The 25,858-nt window shown below is 38.1% G+C and overlaps 1 protein-coding gene and 1 long non-coding RNA gene across 2 annotated transcripts; both read right to left on the bottom strand.

Moving 5' to 3' along the window:
* Positions 1 to 1,192: 1,192 nt before the first annotated feature.
* LOC131960691 (bestrophin-3-like) lies at positions 1,193 to 25,198 on the bottom strand. Its single transcript, XM_059325957.1, has 14 exons — positions 25,108 to 25,198; positions 24,830 to 24,994; positions 21,613 to 21,707; positions 17,223 to 17,310; positions 15,994 to 16,139; positions 14,290 to 14,444; positions 11,842 to 11,919; positions 11,506 to 11,658; positions 8,870 to 8,950; positions 7,048 to 7,199; positions 5,005 to 5,095; positions 4,240 to 4,358; positions 2,675 to 2,932; positions 1,193 to 1,995 (listed from the first exon to the last, which is right to left on the bottom strand). The coding sequence occupies exons 2-14, from the start codon at positions 24,979 to 24,981 to the stop codon at positions 1,629 to 1,631; spliced, it is 1,935 nt and encodes a 644-aa protein (XP_059181940.1). The 5' UTR covers positions 24,982 to 24,994; positions 25,108 to 25,198; the 3' UTR covers positions 1,193 to 1,628.
* On the bottom strand, positions 3,262 to 4,155 carry LOC131960755 (uncharacterized). Its single transcript, XR_009389742.1, has 2 exons — positions 4,022 to 4,155; positions 3,262 to 3,460 (listed from the first exon to the last, which is right to left on the bottom strand). It is a non-coding gene; the product is annotated as an uncharacterized LOC131960755 (long non-coding RNA).
* Positions 25,199 to 25,858: the final 660 nt, after the last annotated feature.

The raw sequence follows: 25,858 nt of genomic DNA, 5'->3' as shown, positions 1-25,858 counted from the left end.
TATACCGTATATTCATTACTTAAGTTACATTTACAAAAACAGCGAGAACAAACAACAAAGATTTTGTGCTAGAAAAGATTCTTCAAACCTTTTAAAGTCCGTTCACTAAACCTGAGAAATTTATCTAATCAGCAGCCAAAACAGTAGAGATCAGAACCAGAGCTGAAGTGTGTTTAGCTGCAGTTCCTCTAACGGCCACCAAGAAAACACAGACAGGTTCAGATCTTGGTGGCTAATTTCACCTTCAGTTTGCATCGACTTATTCTTCCTTTCAGTAGATATTAAGGCATAAAAAGGCAGCAAAGGAGTTCAAGTATCTTGTTGTATTAAAGGGGAAACGGAGCATAAGATGGGCAGATGGTTTGGTGTGAAACCAGAAGAAGGAGCCTATCTGGAAGGAAAGGCTCTTTATTTACCGGTCAGAACTTCTAGTGCGGTCATGAGTTCTGGGCAGTGAGCAGAAGAATGAAATCACAGATAGAACCAACAAAAAAAGTCTTGTTTTAGTGTAAAGGGGCTCATTTTAGATTATTTAGGTTTAGAAGTTTGGACATCCAGAGCTGCTCCTTTCATCGAGTGGGACCAATTGAGGCACTCTTCCCATTTTTGCCAAAGTTTGCTGAAAGTTAATTACCAATTTCAGGATTCGTCTGTTTCTTTTTATTTCTTTGGTGTAACATCTTTGGGTTAGGGTGAGGGTTTGTCTCCAGTGTCTAAGCTGGCAACAAGTGGTAAACCCAGACTCCAGACTTAACCCGTTATCAGGCGAAGAACTATATTTGGTAACTTCAGTGGATATCAATGGGGTCCCCGTTTCTCTCTGTTTGGTCGTAGAACCACATGGATTTCTTCCAGCTAATCAGCAAAGATCAGGCTACGTCACAGACGGTGACCCCATGACGTTTGACCAATCAGTATAATAATAATATAATAATATTAACTTTATTGGCCTTGGCCTCCAATGTAAAAATCTGCAAGAAACAGTCGAGTTGTTCTTCAGTGACTTGTACGAGGAGAACTTGACTATGACGGCATATTAATTATGAATAAAAATAAAAATACAAACCTGGGGGGATGGTAATATTTCAAGAAAAAAGTTGCACATTTAAGAGGTTTAAATTGGCAAATCTGCGCAAAAAAGTCACAGATTTATGAGGAAAAAAGTGGGGAAAAAGCAACTTTTTTCTCCCAGATTCACCACTTTAAATCTCATAAATCTGCACATTTTTTTCTCGTAGATTTGCCACTTTATTCTCGTCAACTTTTTTACTGTTTATTTGAGATTTTTTGGTCACAAATTTGAGATTTTTTTATCATAAATTTGTAACTTTTTTACCGTTAATTTGAGATTTTTTTTTCTCATAAATTTGTAGCTTTTTTCCTCAAGTTATTACCCCCCTCCCCCGGGTCTGTATGTTTTTTTTTTTTTTACAGATTCTGGCTGTATGTAATATCCTCCAATATTCTCTAGGGTTGAAATTTGGAATTTGAAAGTATTTCAATGAGTGCCCTATTAAGGGTTAAGAACTTCCCTTCAGATGAGATTCTGAAGCAACTTTCCTCTTGTAACGTCTCTTGTTGGGTAACATTTCCAGCTCTGAGGTTTTGTTTCTGGTCAGTATTGGTTCTCATTTCTTCTCAAAGCTCTGTGATCGGGAGTTTGGGCTTTTGATCTCCTTGTTGTTGTTGGTTCCTTCCTTCTCGTCGTCCTCGGACCCGGCCGTTCCCTGGAAGTCGTGGTCGTAGTCGAGGTCGGGGAGCTGCAGGGTGTCGGTGGGAGGGCCGGGGGATCGTCGGCACTGGAACCGAGCCAGGCCTCGCCTCCTCCTCCCCAGAGCTTTGGGGCTGGGCAGGCTCCGGACCGAGCCTTTGGACGACTGTCTGGAGAACTGGAGGGAGAACTGGCGCCCCCGCGGCCGCGATGGCGGCTGGTGAGTCCAGCGGAATTCCTTCGGTCCCAGCTGGGTGGGGGAACAACAGACGGAAGAGCCGGTTCTGGAGAAACAAAGAACGGGTCAGACCACAAGGGATATTTACCCACTTAACCCTTTGGAGCTTGGGGCTATTTTGTTGGTTTTTGACTCCTTTTCATTCTGCCTGTATATAAACCACTTAAAAATCTTTACCATGACGTGTTGGTATCATTGTTTTCAGCTCAACCTCACCTATATGACCTGATTATTATTTTCATTTTGACTTACTGGATCAACATTTTGAACACAAAAAAAACACAAAAAATTTACAAAAAAACACACGTAAAACACATAAAACATACTAAAAACTCATTTTATACAAAAAACACATACAATCACACTCAAAACACACCAAAAACACAATGAAAACACACAAAAAATACAAAAAACACACGTAAAAAACATAAAACATACTTAAAAACGCACAAAAATTACAAAAAAACACATTCAAAACACACCAAAAACACAATAAAAATACAAAAAACACCCATAAAACACATAAAACATGAAAAACAAACCAAAAACACACACAAAATTACAAAAAACACATACAAACGTACTCAAATCGCTCTTGAATCGTTGCTATGAGCTGCACCATGTTGATGAGAATCAGCCCATTAACTCAGAGCAGCATAACAGCTTCTGTGAGGACAGTTGGACCAGTGAGGACTGTAAAGTCATAAATGAAGACACTGATTTACCTCGGGGTCTCCAGGCCCGGGGCCTCCTCAGTGGGGGAGGCCTCCAGTCCATTCTGAGGTTTTGCTGCTTCACCGTTTCCAGAAGAATCCGTCTTGTGACAGACGTCCCCAGAAAGCGGAGGACTGACGACCAGCTGGGGGAACACGGTGCAGGACGAGCTTTCTGGGGACGGAGGGTTGCTGCTCACCTCCCTTAAGGTGGACAGAGTGTCCACGGCGGGGGAGGGGAGACCCACGTGGTCTGGACGAGGATTCACCCTGCATGGATGATAACATGTCAGAAACTGTTGATACACTCAGACAACGTCCTGCTGGCCAATAACACATAAACTGTAACTTAGGCTCCGTTTACACCAGGACGCTTGCAGGTAAAAACAACAAAATATTTTATGTGAAGTGCCTTTCGTTTAGACGGTGACGGCGTTTTTGGGGCTTAAAAACACTAAAATGTGCCTCCAGCCTCCAGAGTGTAAAACTTAGATCCTCTCCTCCGTAGCGTGTCGTCTACACTGACAAGACACAAAACTCTGATCTGATCTGCTCACGTCACGTATGTGTTTACGTCACATACATGCTCCAGGACAGGAAATAAAGAAACGTGGGATTATTTCCATGGTGGGACCTTCAAGCTGCTCTGGCAGCTCTAATAAACTTACAGGAGTCTTTCCACCAAATGTCCAGGATATGTACAGATAGTATTAGTGAACAGAGAAGGATCTGGAATTACCTCCATCACATTCTGGATGCAGCGATTGGTGGGAGGAGCCAGACGGCTGTGAACGAGACCTGGGAGATCTAGTGATGGAGGAGAACTTTGTGGAAGGAGGAGTAATGGCCACAAAAAGACACAAATTGACAAAAAAAGACACAAATTGATCAAAAAAGATGCAAAATAACCAAAAAAATGCAAAATGGCTAAAGAAAGAGACAAATTGACCAAAAAAGACACAAACTGACCAAAAAGGTGCAAAATGGCCAAAAAAAAAAAAAAAAAATTTACGCCAAAATGACCAAAAAGTCAATTTGACCAAAAAAGACAAGCAATAACCAAAAAAGACACAAAATGACAATGAAAAAAAACACAAAATGGCCAAAAAGACACAAATTGACCAAAAAAAGATGCAAAATAACCCCCAAAAAAGATGCAAAATGGCTAAAGGAAGACACAAATTGACCACAAATTAACCCAAAAAGACACAAAATGACCCCAAAGTTGCAAAATGGCCAAAGAATACAAAAAATACTACAAATTGACCAAAGACACACAATAACCAAAAAATGACACCAAATGACCAAAAAAAAAAGACACAAATTGGCCAAAAAAAGCCAGAGGGCTTTGGAGGAGACCTGGGAGATCTAGTGATGGAGGAGAACTTTGTGGAAGGAGTAGCTGATGAAAATACGTGGCGTGAAAACTTCTGCATGCCCAAAGATGCTCTTATGGCTTTAAGTGATGCCGCCTGGCTGCATACAATCACATTTCACACACTTTAGATCACAAAACACCGAACACCATGACCGTCACCATGGAAACGGAGCCTAAGATGAAATGAACAACACCGAACCTGAATTCTGGGAAGAAGCTTCCTGTGGCGTCGCTGCTGTGGCGTTTGAAGCTGGGTCGAGGAGGTCGGAGCTCAGGAGGCTCCTGGACGCTCAGCAGCCGGCGGACCCGACCCAGAACCTGCAGACATCAGAAACAAATCCAGGAAAAAACAGTTTATTCTGTAAAATAGATAGCTGCTCTTCCATTCAGAACTCAAAGTATTGCCATGTTTTAAAGACCAAACCAGATGTAAACTACACAGGCTGACAAAAACGCCAAATGCCCAATCTGGCAATCGCACAATAATGAAAGTGAAAAAAAAAGCCCAGAATTAAATGGGTACGTCTCTGTTCTAGCAACACCCTTCAAACCACGTTTCATGGAAATGTAACCAGTAGTTTGTCTCTCATCCTGCAGACAAAGAAACAAACCAAACCAAAATGACCAAAAAAATACACAAAATGACTAAAAAAGACACAAAATAACAAAAAAAAGACACAAAATGACCAAAAAGATACACAAAATGACTACAAAAGACACAAAATGACTAAAAAGGGGACAAAAAGACACAAAATGGGAAGACAAAATCACCAAAAATGACTAATAAAAGACACAAAATAACAAAAAAGAATTAAATGGGTACGTCTCTGGCCGATGCAGCACCTTTCCACCACGTTTCATGAAAATGTAACCAGTAGTTTGTCTCTCATCCTGCTGACAAAGAAACAAACCAAACTGGAAACAGAACCTCCTTGACAGACGTAATAAAAAAACGTGACATTACCGACTCTTGGCGCCAAGTCAGAGCCGAGTCCTGTTGCCGTGGACGACCGTCGATAACTTCAGAGTCATCTACCTGCAGGATGTCAGAGAGTCTGGAAGAGACGATGGAGGGAAGATTTAATTTGGAGATTCTCTAAACCAACATTACTGAACCCTGGTTTATTTATATGTTATATGAATATATACAAGATGTGTCAGTTTTTTGCTTCTCTTTTTCAAATAAACTTCTGTGTTCACAGGAGTTTAACTTGGTTATGTTTGGGCAAAGAAATTGAGAAAAAAGATTGTGGTTTGGGATTAAATGAGTTTGTTACATTGTTAAGTACATTTAGTTAGTTAGTTAGTATTAGGGTAAAACTGTGGTTAGGGTTACAACCGGGTTATGTGGTTAAGTACATTAATAAGTAAATAAAAGTAAAAGAAGTGTGCGCTGACATTTTTGGTTCCAAATAGGACACAGTCTTTGGTCTCCTGTGTTTTTTGACTCATTATCGACCCCGTCTTCGTCCATAAACGGACTTTGTTGATCTTTATACTACTTCACCCGACCTGACTTCCTCTTTTACTCCCACTAGAACTACAGCAATGTAGGTTGAAGCTTAGGGTTGCTGACCAAGTTGCCGTGTCAGACGACTTGGAAGTGAGAACGGGCTGATCTACAGAGTCTAGCTGCAGTAACTACACAAAAGGTAAAACTGAGAAAAACTGCTTTTTTAAACGTTTTTTAACTGGCCAGCCAAATGTGTTATAGGTAGTTCAGTGATATGACACTTATTTCTACATGTATTGATGATGTCATTTTAATGCTCAAAAATCATGACGATTTATTTCACCTTTGACCCCAAAAACGGTGCTGTAAAAGGTTCTAATAGTAAAGCACAAACAAAGAGCAGTAACTATAATGTTGTCGTCTTCTTTCAGCTTTTATATTTAGTTTTCAGTGAATAAACATTTTCAGATTTGTTTTGTTATAAATGTATTTAAAAGTGTTTAACAACTCTATTCAAAGATTTGTGTATTTTAGACTTAATATTATAAAGTAATATTATATTTTAGTCTTAATTTGATCTCACTTTTTTACTGGATTTTGTAGTTACTGGAATTTTTACATCATTATTTCTCTGAAATAAAATAAAAAACTGAAACCTAAAACTTCGTCACAAGAAAAAACAGACAAGGAGTTCATTTTTAGTTATAACTCAATTTCGACCAAAAATGTAGCTACTGCAGTTAGACTTTGTAGGACAGAACAGCCACCTGCTCTAAAAGTTTCCACCAAATACATCAAAATTAAAACATAAGTAAAAACACTGACTAGCTCTCTGCCTAATCGTTGACATTTCATCCAAAGAGGGTTATAGAATTGGTTCCAACTTATCAGCTTGCTTTATTAACCCTTAATAGGACACTCATTGAAATACTTGCAAATTCCAGATTTCAACCCTTGAGAATATTGGAGGATATTACATACTGCCAGAATGTGGACTGTGGAATGTGTAGAAGGGGAAAATATTTAGAGAAAAAAGTTGACGAGATTAAAGTGGCAAATCTACGAGAAAAAATGTGCAGATTTATGAGATTTAAAGAAAAAAGTTGCTTTTTTCCCCACTTTTTTCTCATAAATCTGTGACTTTTTTTCGCACAGATTTGCCACTTTAAATCTCTTTAAGCCAGTGAGGTCTAAAACGCCTGTAAAACCTCTGATTAGTGATTTTAAAATAAGCCCCTAAAACCTGAAGTTTTTCTGGAAATTCAACAGAAGTGTCAACTCTTCTACTAAATAATAGATTTTTCAGCCTCTGTGGCAGATAGAAATGAAATTCAAAAAGTATTTGAGAGCTTATACAAATACTACAAAACGACGTATCCGCTTTCCAGGCTTCAATGGGTTAAATCTGCAACTGCCACTTTAATCTAGTAAATTTGCAACTTTTTTCTCGAAATATTACCATTTTGGATATCCACTGAAGTTACCAAATACGGTTCTTCGCCCGATAAAGGGTTAAAATGAGTGATATGTTAAATAGTGTGTTTGTGAGTTCACCCCATGTCAGTGGTGGAGCCCAGGAAGGAGGGGATGCAGTAGTCGGCGGCGGCCAGCGTGTACGGCGGGCGCGCCTCGCTGTCGTTCCAGTACATGTCTTTAGTCATGAGAGGAAGGTTCATGTGCATCTCATCCACAGCCAGCAGAGACACCTGCAGGGACAGGTACACACCAAGTGGTGAAAAATAATAACAATATTTTAGTTTGGTTTAAAGCTCAATGTAATTAACTCTTGCTACTGGCTGCCGGAAAATACATAAATTGTTGAGTTATGTTATTAACCCATTTAATCCCACTGATCACAATAGTGACCGTAAAAATATTTCTTCGTTATGAGGCTCAATTCCTGCAGAATATGTCAAACAAAACTGCCCTGACCAATGGATGCTCTCCTCCCATCACATTGGAAATGTACAAAAGTAAAAATGGTATGTCTGTTACAATAAAGCAACAATGTTGAGTTAGACCGATAACTGCTTTTTGTTGTTTGCTCTATGTATTGTCCTCTCAGTATTCATATTGGTATAGTTGTATATTTGATTTTGTGCGGGCAGTACATTTTACATTTTATTTTATTTATTTTTATCCCATTTTTAATTTATTGCATCTTACTGATCTATTGTTTACTACATCTCTTTGTATTGTGTTATGTATTTATTGTTTGTGCAGCACTTTGGAAACCTTGTGTTTGCTAAAATTGTGCTATATAAATAAAGGGGATTGGATTGGATTGGATTTGATAATGTAGAATGTTATTCTAGTGTCAATGTTGGAGACTACCAGTAACAGAATTATACATTTGCTAATAACTGGAAAGAGAAATATAATCATTTTTATGACTGCACAGGATAAATATGTTAATGTAGTCTATAAATCAAATAAAAAAAATCTAAATGACTTTATTTATCCCTGAAGGGAAATTCAGTTAGTCTGGTAACTCTGTTAGAATGAGACAGTCTGATGGGTAGATGGTAGATATAACATCTTATCCCACCACTCACTATTGTGACCCAACATAAAACACACTTTTTACCTATTTTTCCATGAAAGTCTTTTAAACTAATGGTTGACTATTTCAAAGGAGAACTAATGACACATGATTTGGATATTTTCATGTCTGGGAAAAATGTGGGATTAAATGGGTTAACCCTCTGGGGTCTCTGATGGTGGCGGTGATCAGATCACGTGACGTTTAACAAAAAACCAGGTCACATGGAGCGCTGCTATCAACTTTACTCCAAAGTTCAGACCTGAAACTTTCTCCCAGTTTTTGTTTGACATTCCTAGATCATATAAAACCAAACATATGATTGTTTTAATTTGATAGTACAGAAATATTAGAGCGTTGGTGGAGCTCTCTGTGCCATTTTGCACATAGTTTGTTTTGAAGAGTTGCCTATAAATATACATGTTTTATGGGACTTTTTTGTGTATAGTTTTATTATATTTAAAATTTACCTTTTAATATGTTCATATTTGTATCCTATGTTTACATTTTCAAGTTCCAAAACAGTTCATTGAGCATATTTGTGGATTTTATTGTAGTAAATAGTATAATTTTTCAACCCGGATTTCATGATTTTTGGGCTCAGTATGTTGATAATGATTGATGGATACCAAATATGGCTATAGTAAACATTTTAGGGCAAAATCAAAAGTATAAAAAAACGGCCAAAACAGGCTCATAGCCCAGAGGGTTAACTGATGCTAGAAACTTTCCTTTCCTGGCCATAAGAAAGAATGCAGGTTTAAGACACTTTTTCTCTTCTCAGACTCGGAGGTTTCATCTACTATGGTGATATTGGTCTGATTGGCTGCTGACCTGAAGGTTCCTGTCGATGATCCAGTTAGCTTCAAAGTCGTCGTCGTCCTCTCCGAACGGGTTGATCAGCTGCTCCGCCACCTGACGACACGACACAAATCATATCTGGAGTTCAGTCTCACAGATTTGAGAGGTACGTTGTAAAGATTTACAGCAGCGGGGGCTAATGTGTTTGTTGCCACGGACAGGAAGTCAGAAAGTATTGAGTTTTGGGCTGCAGTTGAATAGTCTTTTTTTCAATTTCCTAACTGAATGAAATGACCGAGAATGATCAAAGAGATCCTCAGAAGTCCTGATAACAGCTGGTTGGATTCTCTAAAGGCCAAGAAAAGGTACTTCAATAGCCCATTTTGGGGTCATCCCTATGTTCCCTGTTTTTTCCAAAAAGGGTCCTATGTTCCCCTGTAGCAATACATACCTTGTATTAGGATTAGGGTAAGGGTTAGGGTTAGGGTTAGGATTAGGATTAGGATTAGGGTTAGGATTAGGGTTAGGGTTAGGGTTAGGATTAGGATTAGGATTAGGGTTAGGATTAGGGTTAGGATTAGGGTTAGGGTTAGGATTAGGATTAGGATTAGGGTTAGGATTAGGGTTAGGGTTAGGGTTAGGATTAGGATTAGGATTAGGGTTAGGGTTAGGGTTAGGGTTAGGGTTAGGGTTAGGATTAGGATTAGGATTAGGGTTAGGGTTAGGATTAGGGTTAGGATTAGGATTAGGATTAGGGTTAGGATTAGGGTTAGGGTTAGGGTTAGGATTAGGATTAGGGTTAGGGTTAGGATTAGGGTTAGGATTAGGGTTAGGGTTAGGGTTAGGGTTAGGGTTAGGATTAGGATTAGGGTAAGGGTTAGGGTTAGGGTTAGGATTAGGATTAGGATTAGGATTAGGGTTAGGATTAGGGTTAGGGTTAGGGTTAGGGTTAGGGTTAGGGTTAGGATTAGGATTAGGATTAGGGTTAGGATTAGGGTTAGTGTTAGTGTTAGTGTTAGTGTTAGTGTTAGGGTTAGGGTTAGGCCTATCTGCCATGGAATTTGGCAGTAATGGTGGAAAAAGTAACAGACCAGGGAACATAGGACCCTTTTTGGGAAAAGCGGGGGAAAAGAGTCCTATGTTCCCCAGTCTCATACAAAGAGGAGAACACTCCCGTTCATTTGTTATGTCCTTTAACCTATAGCTCCTTTAGTTACTTGTAGCAGCAATATTTAAAGAGAAGGAGGAAATACTGGAAGACCAACAAGAAAATCTATCCTTTTCTAAGTCCTTATGAATTCTCCTTCACGTCATGACGTTTTTCCACCTGGCGGCCAACGACCCGTTGAATATACAAGCTTAGACAAATCTGGACTTCCGTGTTAATTGTTTTATGTCTTTGTGGTGTCTTTTGTTTTTGCTTTAAATGTGGCTGCTGGTGCCACATTTAAAGCATCGGAGGATGAACTGGAAGTTCAACATCAATAACATCCAAAGTTGCATAATTACGCAGCCTATTGCCAGTGTTTCTTTGAGCCTCGCGGTTGTCTTTCAGTCCTTGGTGCTTATGAATTCTCCTTCCTACTATTGGACCCCAATCTAGGTCTTTTCATGGGAGACATTCATTGTAGACAGAGGTTGTTTTGGGACCAAACAGTTCTGGGGACTCCCTGAGATGAACCCCTAGAACTACATCGCTTCAAGGGTTTTTTTCCCCCAGCCATCGCAAATAGGAACACTAAAGAGACATAGGCCAACTGGCAGGTGACAAGTCAAAATCCCATTGTATTTAACCCATACCCATGCTTAGGCAAGTCTGGACTTCACTTATGGTCCATTTGTCCATGTTTTACTACATTATTCTGTGTTTTGTGGTGGTTGTTGTCTCCACTAATCATAAACAAACCAGCATGGCTAATTATGCACAGAGTCTCCTCTGATCATAAACATAGTGATTGTGAATTAACGGCATCACTAACTGTGCACAGAGTGTCTGGTGCTTGTTGTAAACAAACAGAGATCACTAAGTGAACACCTCCTGCAGCAGCAGCACATACACACTGTACTGCTACAGAGCTAACTGTAGCTAACTGCTCCTAACTGCTGCTAACTGCTGCTAATGGTGGCTCTTCTTAATGAGCCGCCTCCGGCTCATTAAGAGGAGTATGAAGGAGTCGCTGGATTTGTCTCCAGTCGCTTTCTTGAAAAATAGTCGCTAAGGGGGTCTGAAAAGTCGCTAAATTTAGCAACAAAGTCGCTAAGTTGCCGACACTGCTTCACCGGCTTTTACAAATGGCGTGTGTTGTTGTGGCGTTGAGCACTACGTCACATCCTGCTTAGCATTCTATTCAATCAGTAACCAGGCTTTTTTCAGGGAAGAAAAAAGTCCCAACAAAAGCCGGCTCCGGACGGCTCGTATTCATATTAGGGGCATCTCGGCGAGTGAGACCCGCCTCATTCCGGGTATTGTCCGGTAGTGGAAACAGCCCTAGAGAAGCTAGAAAGTTCCTCAAAACAGCATTCGTAGAACTCTGATCATTCTTAGTACTTGCAATGTGAACACAGTAAAAATGGCGTCTCTTTGTTATATATTCTTAGAACTATGAAAAAACAAGAAAACTTATATAAACTATTGATGGCCTTATTATTCTCCTCTCTACCATCTTCACCTTCAGCCAGCCGGAGTAGAAGAAGAACTGCAGCAGCGTGAAGACGGGTACGTAGAGGTCGAGGTCGTGGCCCGGGTAGCGCTGGGCGGGGTCCAGGAACTGGCGCCCGATCAGACAAGCGAAGAAGAAGGTGTAGACGGCCAGAGTGACGACCTGCAGAGAGAGATTATAGAGAAGTTACTGTATGAACCCTCCCTCCCTCTCTGAGTGGGAGGCTCAGAGCTCTGATTCAGTTACAGTAACGATGGAAGATGATCTCTGATGTCATTAGATGAGCTGCATCCGTTCTAAACATGTAATGAAGACAGATATTGATGGAGCAGAGGGAGGACAGGCCTGGGTGTAGACCAGCGGGATGCCCACCCAGTCGTAGCCGAACAGAGTCGCACACCAGGTCCTGAACTGGTTCATCTCCTGGAAACACACACCACATTCAGCAGGTTACAGGTCTGGCAGCCAAAAGACGTTTCCTGTAAGTCAACAGCTGATTGGAGGAGCCGTCCAGAAACACGCCCTCTTCTGGGTGTCATGTTACTTACATGTCTGCTTTATGTGCTCACACATTCAACAGGGATTCAGCTGTTGACTTACAGAAAATGGCTTTTGGCTGCCCAAAGTCCAAAGTCCCATGTTGCATTGCGACACTCCCACGTTTTCTCTTTTTGTGTCTTTTTTTAGTCATTTTGTGTATTTTTTTAGTCATTTTGTTTCTTTTTTTAAAGTCATTTCGTGTCTTTTTTTGGTCATTTTGTGTCTTTTTTTAGTCATTTTGTGGGGGTTTTTGGGTCATTTTGTGTCTTTTTTTGGTCATTTTGTGGGGTTTTTTTGGTCATTTTGTGTCTTTTTTTGGTCATTTTGTTTATTTTTTTCGTCATTTCAAAGTTCTGGAAAAGTCCCATGTTGCATTGCAACACTCCCACATTTTTTCTCATTTTGTGTCTTTTTTTGGTAATTTTTTGGATATTTTGTGTCTTTTTTTTAAAGTCATTTCGTGTCTTTTTTTGGTCATTTTGTGTCTTTTTTTCAGTAATTTTGTGTTTCTTTTGGTCATTTTGTGTCTTTTTGTGTCTTTTTTAAGAACAGTCTTTGTGTAAATCTTTGTTACGGTCAAAACGACACAAAATGTCAAAAAAAAGACACAAAATGACACAAAAAAAGACACAAAATGACAAAAAAAAGACACAAAATGACAAAAAAAAGACACAAAATGACTAAAAAAAGAAACAAAATGAATTAAAAAAAGACATAAAATGACCAAAAAAAGACACAAAAACACACAAAAAGAAAAAACATGTGGGAGTGTCGCAATGCAACATGGGACTTTTGACTTTGGGCAGCCAAAAGCCATCTTCTGTAAGTCAACAGCTGATTGGAGGAGCCATCCAGAAACACGCCCTCTTCTTCTGGGTGTCACGTTACCTACATGTCTGCTTTATGTGCTCACACATTCAACAGGGATTTAGAGTCTCAAGTGGCATTAAATGTGTATCCCGTTTTCCGTTTGACAGGTTATATTTGTAACCTAATGGCCTGTGATTCATTTTTGTGTTCAGGTCACAGCAGAGAGGCTCAACAGACCTCCAGTCAGCACAGTTATGATCCTGTGACTGGAACAAAGACTGTTCTTACCCAGAAAACATTAAGACGTTTAACCTATTTAAGGCAGGAAAGCATTACTGCATTTCTACCATTAAAACCAGGGCGCTGTTGTGTTATTCTACCATTAAAGCCGGGAAAGCAGATACGTGGTTTTGTAGTATTTGTAGTTTTTTCCACCTATTTTCGGTCTCCTGGCCAATTACATGCATCAGAATACACGTGGGAGTGTCGCAATGCAACACATTGATTTTTTAAAAAACGTTATTGAAGGTTTGGACAAATAAACTCAACTTCTCATGAAAGCCACATATAGGTATAAGCTCTCAAATACTTGTTGAATTTCATTTCTATCTGCTACAGAGGCTGAAAAATCTATTATTTAGTAGGAAGAGTTGACACTTCTGGTGAATTTACAGAAAAACTTCAGGTTTTAGGGGCTTATTTTAAAATAACCAATCAGAGGTTTTACAGGCAGTTTTTTTACAGCCGTTTTAGGCCTCAATGGGTTAAATATCAATATTCACCTTGTGAAGCAGCTTTATACATTTTACACCATCTTATTACAACACATGACCCGTTTTTTATGTGTCTGTGTGTTTAAACTCTGTACTGTCTTTATTGTTATAATGTTTTTAGATAATTCATAGCCAAATTCTGTACTGTTTCTGTAATATTTTGGATAACTTGCAGTATTTACTGTTTGCTATCTAAAATACCAATAAACAGACGTAGATGTGGAATATTTCCTGGTGAGGGTCTGTCTGGACCATTACTGGACATGGAAACAACGTCACCAATCGGCAGTCCACCTAATAACCTAATTTTTGGCGTCCAACTGGGACCATTTTTGGCGTCCAACTGGGACCGTTTTTGGCGTCCAACTGGGACCGTTTTTGGCGTCCAACTGGGACCGTTTTTGGCGTCCAACTGGGACCGTTTTTGGCGTCCAACTGGGACCGTTTTTGCCGTCCAACTGGGACCGTTTTTGCCGTCCAACTGGGACCATTTTTGGCGTCCAACTGGGACCATTTTTTGCCGTCAAACTGGAACCTTTTTTAGCCGGGACATGTCGTCACCATCAGGTCAATATTTGCCAGAGTAAGTACCGATTCAATAAACTGATAAAATGAATAATTAACTCTTTAAACTAAATGTCTGAGGTGTGTCTGAAACGTTTGTGGTCACATTGAGGATGTTCTGCAGGTCGATGCTGTCCTGGATTCGTCCTTCCTGTCGAGCTTTGGACGCCAAGTTGGAGAACCAGACGACGGGGATCCAGTACTTGAGGTGAGGAGACGGAACGTTCTCGAACACCTTCCTCTCCTCCGGAGTCATGAAACCTGCAGGTGGGCAAACAAACAGAAATCACTACATTATCTGATCTTATGAGGTCCAGAGGGTTGTAGTTTAGTGGCAGTATTGTCGCACATAAACACATTTTTACAGCAGCAGCACATACACACTGTACTGCTACAGAGCTAACTGTTAGCCTGTTAGCACATGCACACTGTACTGCTACAGAGCTAACCGTTAGCCTGTTAGCACATACACACTGTACTGCTACAGAGCTAACTGTTAGCCTGTTAGCACATGCACACTGTACTGCTACAGAGCTAACTGTTAACCTGTTAGCACATACACACTGTACTGCTACAGAGCTAACTGTTAGCCTGTTAGCACATACACACTGTACTGCTACAGAGCTAACTGTTAGCCTGTTAGCACATGCACACTGTACTGCTACAGAGCTAACTGTTAGCCTGTTAGCACATACACACTGTACTGCTACAGAGCTAACTGTTAGCCTGTTAACAATTTGCAGACTGGAAGCTAAGGAGTTAACATCCCCTCCGGCTCTGCACCTGGGAGAGACTGCTGCAGGAGGACTGTGCTGCTTCGACTCGTTCTTACTGGGGATTGACGCCAGGCGGAGGACAGAGCAAAACCGCGGCGCGGCCGTTCTGCCCCCCGGTGGAAATCCCTTAACGAGCCTCCGGCCCCCGCGGCTCGTTAAGAAGAGTAAGAACAAATCTCCAAAAGTCTCCAATAACACCAGAAAAGTTGCTGGATTGGTCTCTAGTTGTTTTTTGAAAAATAGTCTCTAAGGGGGTCTGAAAAGTCACTGAATATAGCAACTAAGTTGCTAAGTTGCCAACACTGCTTCACCGGCTTTAACAAATGTTGCGTGTTGTTGTGGCGTCGAGTACTACGTCACATCCTGCTGGATGTTCCCACCTGCCTCCACCACATGCTCCATGGTTCATGGGTCATTTTGTGGATTTTAAAAAATATATATTTTGTGTCTTTTTTGGTAATTCTGTGTATATTTTGGTCATTTTGTCTCTTTTTTTTAGTCATTTTGTCTTTTTTTTGGTCATTTTGTGTCTTTTTAAAAAAAATAATTTTGTGTCTTTTTTGGTCATTTTGTCTTTTTTTTTTTAGTCATTTTTTGTCTTTTTAAAGTAATTCAGTTTTTTTGTGTAATTTTGTGTCTCTTTTTTTAGTCATTTTGTGTCTTTTTAAAGTATTTCAGTTTTTTGTGTCATTTTGTGTCTTTTTTGTCTTTTTTGGTCATTTTGTCTCTTTTTTGTGTCTTTTTTGGGTAATTTTTGTCTTTTTTGTGTCATTTTGTGTCTTTTTTTGGTAATTCTGTGTCTTTTTTGGTCATTTTGTGTCTGTTTTGGGTAATTTTTGTCTTTTTTGTGTCATTTTGATGCAGTCTGAGAGCTTTATCTCCTCAGACGAGACAAACAGAGTCGGTCTCTAACCGGCTGATGACCAGCCGGTCCCCGGGGCCGACCAGGAAGAGGAGCAGCCGGAGAAGGAGCTGAACTCTGTCTGAATTTTATCGTTTTCAGCTCAGACACACAGACAGCTGGATGTTCCCACCTGCCTCCACCACGTGCTCCATGGTGGGGAAGCGTTTGCAGACGGCGGTGCTGACGGAGCGGAAGATGAGCAGCGAGGTCAGGTTGACGTAGCGAACCAGCGTCCGCCGCAGCAGGCGGCCGTACTCGTCTTTACCCCGAACACAGCTGGACGACACAAAGTTAGACAAATCACACCACGTAACCACTGAATTACACCTTCTCAACCCAACAACCTCCTGTTTCAGGCTCTAAAGTCCTACTGACCATGAACGCATCAATGTCTGTCTTGGTGATTATCTGTAATTACAGCTAGATGGATGGATGGATGGATGGATGGATGGATGATAGATAGATAGATAGATAGATAGATAGATAGATAGATAGATAGATAGATAGATAGATAGATAGATAGATAGATAGATAGATAGATAGATAGATAGATAGATAGATAGATAGATAGATAGATAGATAGATAGATAGACTTTATTTATCCCAAGCTGGGAAATTACAGTACAACTAGTCTTTGTTTAAAGCAGGGGTCTCAAACTCAAATTACCTGGGGGCCGCTGGAGGCAGTGTCATAATGACCAAAAAAAGACACAAAATTACAAAAAAAAACACACAAAATTACAAAAAAAGACACAAAATTACTAAAAAAGACACAAAATTACCAAAAAAGACACAAAATTATTAAAAAGACACAAAATTACTAAAAAAGACACAAAATTACTAAAAAAGACACAAAATTACCAAAAAAGACACAAAATTACTAAAAAAGACACAAAATTACTAAAAAAGACGCAAAATTACAAAAACCCACAAAATTACTAAAAAAGACACATTATATATATAAAAAAGACACAAAATTACAAAAAAAGACACAAAATGACATTACATAACATTTCCACTTCTTGCGGTAACAACAACACGGCAGATACTACTACTACTACTACTACTACTACTACTACTACTACTACTACTACTAATAATAATAATAATAATAATAAACAGTCCGGTTATTTTTGTTAACGTCATCATAGAAACAAGGTAAACAAAGCTCCAGCTGGATAATAAACGGACCTTCTACACAACATTCATATAAAACTCACATTAAACTTTCATATCAAGGTGGGGGCCACAAAATATCCTCACGAGGCCCACAATTGGCCTGCGGGCCGCTAGTTTGAGACCCATGGTCTAGAGTCAGAACCAAAAGCCTCTCTGGCAGAATGATTAGTGTGAACGTACCTGGAGATGTGGAACATGAGTCGGTCCGGCCACGGCAGGTTAACAAACTGGTTCCACCATCGATTCACCACCAGAGTCACATAGAAACCTGAAAATAAACACAATAATATTCACTTTATTACATTTGTCAAACACATCCAATCCAATCCACTTCATTTATACAGCACAGTTTTAGCGAACACAAGGTTTCCAAAGTGCTGCACAACAATAAATAAATAACACAATACAAAGACATGAAGTAAACAATAGAACAGTAAAATACAATAAGATAAAATACATTAAAAATAGGATAAAATAAATTAAATGTAAAATGTACTGCCCGCACAAATAAAATATGGATGTATACAAATAAAAATAAAATGAAAAAGTATTAATATATCAACAGAAGTGGCCTTATAAGTGTCTTAATACTGCGTTCTTTCTGATGTCCAGCAGGGGGCGACTACACTGGCTTAAAAAAGAAGTTTTATTGTATAGAAGTCTATGAGAAAATGAGCCTACTTCTGATTTGAATTGTGACCTCAGTAAACATTCTCATAATGAGTTTATGATCTCAATTGTTAGTTTAAAGTCTTCTTCAACACAGCGAGATGTTCATTTTGTAAAATAATATTAATACGACAGATCTGCCACAAATTCTACATTTAGTAAGATAAATGTTCAGTTTTTGTGAGATGTTAATTACCCTATATGTTTATTATTGTGGTTGTAGTAAGAGCATAGGGTTCATTTCACATATTACATTTTAATATATATATATATATATATATATATATATATATATATATATATAAAACATATAACATATAAAAATATAAGAATATAGAAAATATAACATATACATTTCAAATAAAGAATGATAACAATAAATAGATAAATGGAAAATAATATATAAAAAACAGAATCATTAAAATTAAATTGTCATACAAATAAAAATTACTTAAGATACAAAATAATAATAATAATAATTATAATAATAAATTGTTGAAAAAGAAAAGAAAACTAGAATGAACATAAATTACATAAAAAATAAATATAAAAATAAAATAAAATCCTAATAAAATAATATAAAAATGACTTAAGATACAAAATAATAATATTATTTAATAATAATAATAATAATAATAATAAATTGTTGAAAAAGAAAAGAAAACATAAATTACATGAAAAATAAATATAAAAATAAAATAAAATCCTAAATAAATATAAATACAATAAAATAAAAAGAACATAATCATTACAAAATTATTATTTTTTACCTTTTTTTTTTTTTTTACTACAATCTGTGTAGTGACATTTTCTAAACTGCACACGTAGACAATAAATAAATAAAAACAAGACACAGACAGGGCTTAGACAGGACAAATACTACAAAATAAAATAAAATATCAGGACTTTAAATGATGTAAAATGAAAGATAAAACAATAAAAACACAAGATAATATGCATAATAGTGATAACAAGTAAAATTCTGTTGTTTTTGGTGAATTTTCATGCACCGATTTCTTAATTTATGTCATAATTAAGACGTGAGAGAGCCTAATTATTACTACCTTTATTGAGTTTCTCCATAGAGGACAGAGTGGGAACACGGAGCTGTTTAACTGCCTTTAGCTCCATGTTGGTTATTGGAGATCAGATAGTGAAGCACTCAGCCTGCTTTAGACCTTTAATCCTCTTATTGATCTCTAACGATCTCTTTCCATTAGCAGCAGCGCTAACGAGGTAACCCGACACTCTGGTTCCCTCCCCAGCAGGAAGCTCACAGCTGTAATATCTCACTGTTTCTGTTTTATTTAGTCCTCAACAAGAACTTTAACTCTCTGGAGTCTTTTTGTTCTGTTTCCTCCATGTCTGACTCCTTCTCATCCTGCCTGTATTCACCACTATGACGTTATAATAATAGATTTTTTATTCTGACTTACTGGATTAAAACATTTAGAACCAAAAAGAAACACAGAAAAACCAACATAAATGTGATCTTGTGATTGTGTGTGATCCTGTCATCAACTCTTCATTTTTATTCTAGTGGGACTCTAATTTAGTCGAACAATTTTGGTCATTTTGTGTCTTTTTTAGTCTTTTTTGGTCTTTTTGTGTCTTTTGTTGTTTCTTTTTTAGTCATTTTGTGTCTTTTTTGGGTAATTTTGTGTCTTTTTGTGTATTTTTTAGATTTTTTGGTCTTTGTGTCTTTCGTTGTGTCTTTTTTAGTCATTTTGTGTCATTTTGTGTCTTTTGTTGTGTCTTTTTTAGTCATTTTGTGTCTTCTGAGGGTTTTTTTTCCGTCATTTTGTCTTCTCATTTTGTGTCTTTTTGTCTTCATTTTGTGTCTTTTTGTGTATTTTGAGGTCATTTTGTGTCTTTTTTTGGTAATTTTGTGTTCATTTTGTGTCTTTTTGTGTTTTTTTTTGGTCATTTTGTGTTCATTTTGTGTCTTTTTGTGTCTTTTTTTGTCTTTTTGTGTCTTTTTTTGTCTTTTTTGTGTCTTTTGTTGTTTCTTTTTTAGTCATTTTGTGTCTTCTGTGGAGTTTTTTGGGTCATTTTGTCTTCTCATTTTGTGTCTTTTTGTCTTCATTTTGTGTCTTTTTGTCTTCATTTTGTGTCTTTTTGTGTATTTTTAGGTCATTTTGTGTCTTTTTTGGTCATTTTGTGTTCATTTTGTGTCTTTTTGTGTCTTTTTGTGTCTTTTGTTGTTTCTTTTTTAGTCATTTTGTGTCTTCTGTGGAGTTTTTTTTGGTCATTTTGTCTTCTCATTTTGTGTCTTTTTTGGGTAATTTTGTGTCTTTTTGTGTTCATTTTGTGTCTTTTTTTTGTCGTTTTGACTAACATTAAACATAAAAGATTGCATTAAAAATGCACTGAAATGCAGAATGCACGCTGCAAAATTCGAAAAAAAATCTCTGCAAAAACTTCAGTAAAACCATGTTAGACTCGGTGGAGGTGGTTTTAACCTTTGCTGAATCAGAGTTAACACACTAAATGGGACGTGGAAACTTCTGGAGCTTTCATGGACTCCAGAACTTTAACGATGCTAAAAGTAGAAACACCACGGAGTAGAAATACAACACAAGGTAAAAGGCCTGCAGGCACACAACAACAAAAGGTTTAGTTTTAGTTCCATTAAAAAGAAAAAAAGACTAATTCCTAACCCAGTCGCCAGAATAAATGTTGGTATTTTATGTTTCTGCCAAAAAATACAAATAATGTTAAATATGGACGTTTGAAGGCAACATTTGAACGTGCAGAGAAGCACAAAGAGTCACGAGGGAGCAGAGTGTTGAGCCTTCTCAGAGGACTAAAATTAGCTGACTGATTATTAATAACACACACACACACACACACACACACACACACACACACACACACACACACACACTGTGAATCGTTCGAGTCTTTCGTCTAACAGAGAGATTATCAGACGGATTATGATCTTGTCACATTTTCATTGTTGTATATTTACTTTAAGTATAATTCTGAGTGACTTTACTTGACTTTTTCCAAGTTTATGTAACTTTAAACTGCTCCACAACGTTTATCTGTCAGCTTTAGTTACTTTTCAGGTCGAGATTTAACATAAAAGACAAGATCATTTTAAATAAGGTTAAACTTCACAACAGGATATTAACTAGTTAACCCTCTGGGACAATAACTGACAATAATTTTGGCTGTGATACTGCAAACGGCATGATTTTTGGAAGAAATGTATATATATATATATATATATAAAATGTTCCACTGTTGTTTTTATCTTAGATAATTATATTATATTTATAAATGTTTGTTCTGTCTTTTTGTTAGAAATTAGCAAAACTTCAATAAATATTCTTGAAAGAGAAAAAGGAGAGAATCGCCCAAAATGAATATATTCCAGAGTGACTCTGTGTCTTCAGAGGTCCAGTAAACAGTCAGTAAACAGTAAACACTCAGTAAACAGACAGTAAACACTCAGTAAACAGCCAGAAAACAGTCAGTAAACAGTCAATAAACAGACAGTAAACAGTCAGTAAACAGTCAATAAACAGACAGTAAACAGGCAGTAAACAGACAATAAACAGTCAGTAAACAGACAATAAACAGGCAGTAAACAGACAGTAATCAGACAATAAACAGGCAGTAAACAGACAGTAAACAGTCAGTAAACAGACAATAAACAGACAGTAAACAGTCAGTAAACAGTCAGTAAACAGTCAGTAAACAGTCAGTAAACAGTCAGTAAAACAGACAGTAAACAGACAGTAAACAGACAATAAACATACAGTAAACAGTCAGTAAACAGTAAACAGTCAGTAAACAGTAGACAGCCAGTAAACAGTCAGTAAACAGTAAACAATCAGTAAACAGTCAATAAACAGACAATAAACAGGCAGTAAACAGTAAACAGTAGACGTACCGAGGACGAAGGTGACGGGGATCTGCTCGGCGTATTTATCACAGTACATGGAGAGTTTCTCAAACAGCCTCTTCTGCTGCTCAGAGAGAACCAGTCTGTAACACACACACACACACACACACACACACACACACACACACACAGAACAACATTATAATATACTTGGACTTTATATTTCCATTTCATGCAGTTATCTGATGATTTTAGCTCTCATTTCTACCAGAGAGGAGCTAGTATCCAGTTTTGTCCTCTTCAAAGTTCTGTTTTTCGGTTTTACCTGATTTTTAAAATGACTTTAGGGTTCTTTAACGTGTTGGTACGTTCTCCCTGTTTAACAAGAACACTTGACTGGATTTTTGGCCTCGACTTGACACGGTGAAACGACTCTCAGTTCCTCGTGTCTGAGCAGACTGAACCTGAGCAGTCAGCCTTTTGTGTTAACGCTCAGTGACCTGAATAATCTAAACTCAGGCTGAGGATCATTACGCCCACCACATGTTGTTAGTTTCAGAGCTTGATTGCAGACCTGCCTCCAACAGCTAACGACTGTTTTTACCTGGGTCATTTTAATAGCATTTTTTACTTATTTGTTTACTTTATTTGTATCTGTTATCTGTATTTTGCCTTACGTCCTGCATCACAGTATCGTGTCGCTGCATTGGGTCATTTTTTCTTCTCTGGAAGAAGCAAAATGCAACTGTGCTGTTGTTAGAAGTTGTTTAATAACCACAATAAACCTACATGAAATCTTGCGTAATTTTAAGTTTACCATGAAGTTACCCTCACCTGTTATTTCTGCAAACTAACCAACCGATCAACAGCCTTTACCATTTTTCCACCGATCTTGCTAAATTGAACAAAACAGAAGTTTCTCAGCGTATGGTGGAGGGAGCTGAACCTGCGATCCTAAAGTCCATCAAAAAGTCAATGCAGCAGCAGGTAAATAGTGCGTTTGTTGGGGACTACTTTCAGCAGCAGATTAATCCACAGTTTTTACTTTAGTGAGTCTTTAAGAAAAACATATGACCTCTACTCTGAATTTTTGAATTGGGCTGCTGTCCCATCCACTAACATGAAAAAATATAACATATATAATTAAATAAAATGATAAAAAATAAATAAATGTAAATATATATATAAAATAAAAAAATATGAATGATTAACATAAAATTGATATAAAAATAAAAAATTACTGAAGATAATAAATTGTTAAAAAACAAAATAAAAATCTAATTAACATAAATGACCTAAAAAATAAATATAAAATCCTAAATAAATATAAATACAATAAAATAAAAAGAACATAATGATTACAACATTGTTTGGGTCTGAAGACTGGAAGAAAAATGTAGAATATCACCAGACTTTTAGTTTTAAAGTAGAAATTAGAAACAGGAAACAATCAATAACCAATGATGCACTGTTGCACTGTGTGTGTGTGTGTGTGTGTGTGTGTGTGTGTGTGTGTATGTGTGTGTGTGTGTAATTATCAAAAAAAGACACAAAATTACCCAAAAAAAGACACAAAATTACAAAAAAGATGCAAAAAAATGACTTGGAAAAAAAAATGACAGATTTTTTTTTTCTTCAAAAGACCTTAACTGAGAGGAGGAAAACTGTGTTTGTTGGTACAAAGACAAACAACAGCCAATATTCACCAACCCAGTTTGTAGGTTGTCCAAGATGTTTATTATATTAATGTTTATTATATATATGATATTAAAGTTTCAGTTAACATTCATGAAGAAAAAAATCTACATACAGTAAATACAAAGAAAAACCTGGATGGAAACGTTTGTTTGCAGAGGAACTGGAAACTCAGTCTGGACCGACAATCTGATAACTGAGTGTGTGTGTGTGTGTGTGTGTGTGTGTGTGTGCAGGACTGGCTCTAGGTATAGGCTACATAGGTGGTCGCCTAGAGCGGCATCTGCTGGAGGGGCGCCACCAGTCACCCTCGAGGCAGAAAAAAACAAAAAACAATAATAGTTGTCGATGCCCATTGTCGCCCTCGCTTCGTGTTCTGTCTTGAAAATAATAAATATTAACAAAATAAAGAAACAGATAATATGACACAATGACATTTTGTCACTTGTGGTGCTGAGTCACGTGACGTGTGGTCATTGCCTTGCCCCCCTTTAGATGGTCAGATCGGCCCCCCTTTAGACGGTCAGATCGGCCCCCTTTAGACGGTCAGATCGGCCCCCTTTAGACGGTCAGATCCTGTCTCAGAGGTCAGGTCCAGTGACACGTTATGTTTTGATAAATCTTCAAGATGAAAAACCGTCAAAGCTCTCCGGTGCTCAGTATCGAAAGAGAAGAAAAGAGGAGGAGGAGAAGAAGTCCCAATCTTTTTTTAAATGCCGTTTTGTGTGAAGACGTTTCATTTGTATTTGCGTGCTAGCTAGGTTGAAATAAAGCAACGCTAGCTCAACACAGTTAAGCACATTTTTCGTGGGGTTTGCACTTTTATCGTCTCTCTTGTCTCCAACTTTGTTAGCGTCTCCAGCTGGGCTTCTTTGAGAATTTGCTTGTAAGTAAATAATTGTTAGGGCTGGGATTCGATTAAAAAATTAATCTAATTAATTGGAGGCTTTGTAATTAATTAATCGAAATTAATCGCATTTTAATCGTATATAAATATTTGACCTGAGAACAGTGAGAAGTAATTTTTTTCCACACTAGCGTCCACGCTAGCTGCTATATGTTTAGCATTGAGGTGATACTTGAGGCTTGATGTGCTGCGGTGATATGTGATAATATATATTTTTAGTAACTAAATGTCCCATCATCCACGGGGCCAACCAAAGGTCTCATCAGCTTCTTCCTTCATGTTCACTGTGGTTTGTTGTTGTCTGAACTCATCAACGCTAGTTGGTGCTCCAGTATAATCGCTCCTCCTGAAACTCATCCAGTGAGAAACGTTCCGCGGTGCAAACATAAGTCTGATTAAAATGCGTCCGTTTTTTTAACGTGTTAATTTTTGTGTAATTAATTAATCTTAATTAACGCGTTAAAGTCCCGGCCCTAATGATTATATAGACAGACAAAAAAAGAGAGAAAACAAAAACGGGAGTTCCCCCCTCTATGAAACAGCAAGCGGAGCTGTTCAACACCAACGGATCTCACCGAGGGCACCAGATGGACTAGAGCCGGCCCTGTGTGTGTGTGTGTGTGTCTGTGTGTGTGTCTGTGTGTGTGTGTGTGTGTGTGTGACCTGTATACGAGGCTCAGCGCGGTGTAGAGCAGGACGAACAGGATGAACTCTCGGTACAGCAGCTTGTAGATGCTTCCCTTCCAGCGCAGCAGCAGCCGGTGGAAGCTGAAGAAGGTGGCGTTGGCCACTTTACTGGAGTACGTCACCGTCATCCTGACACACCACCTGACAGACAGACAGACAGACAGACAGAAAGCTTTACCATGGATACCAGCCTGGATAATCAACTCGACTGTAACATCAGGAACATAAAGTGTAACTGTTGCTGTTGTACTCACAGAGAAACTCAAAGACGTCTTTGTTTCTCCTCAGCGGTGCTTTTCATCCGACTTCTTCTTTCCTGATTTGTTTCAGCCAAATGCCAAACAACCTCCGCCTCCCCCTCCATCTCTCTCTCTCTGTCTCTCTCTCTCTGACTCTCTCTCTCTGACTCTCTCTCTCTCTGTCTCTCTCTCTCTGTCTCTCTCTCTCTTTCCCACCATGATGCTGTCCAGTTGCCCAGTAATGCCAGACAGCAGCACACAGACACTAAATGTAGTCATGTTTCAGCTGTGTGTGTGTGTGTGTGTGTGTGTGTGTGTGTGTTGGCATAGATATCCGTGGAGGTAAACACGTATAAACAGAAACGCAGTCAGGCGACACAACATGATGTCATAGCAGTGAGTATCAGTAAGCAATAAACCGACCAATCACTGACACAGAAACATTTATAAAAACACAATTAATAAAGATTCTCCGTCACAGAGTCAAATAGAAATGTTTTGTATTTGTATTTCTCAAGAGAAGTTTAAGGTTTTTCCATTCACTTCAATGGAGGTGAAGTTTCTTTAGCAGCATCTAGTGGCCACTCTAAGAATTGCAGCTCGAAGGAACAGACTCATTGTGTTGCAAGTACTGAGATTACTTTTGTTATTCTAACAAGTAATGTAACGCCTCAGTTATTTAGTTTATTTAGTTACGTTATAAGCAATCTATTAATGTTACAATTTTTACTGTGTTTCCCTGGTCCTGTTGTTGCCCCCCAAAAAA

The sequence above is a fragment of the Centropristis striata genome, chromosome 22, assembly GCF_030273125.1.
Source record: "Centropristis striata isolate RG_2023a ecotype Rhode Island chromosome 22, C.striata_1.0, whole genome shotgun sequence".
In the NCBI taxonomy this organism is placed as follows: domain Eukaryota; kingdom Metazoa; phylum Chordata; class Actinopteri; order Perciformes; family Serranidae; genus Centropristis; species Centropristis striata.
Note: the sequence above shows the minus strand (reverse complement) of the source record. Positions and strands in the feature narration are given on the sequence as shown.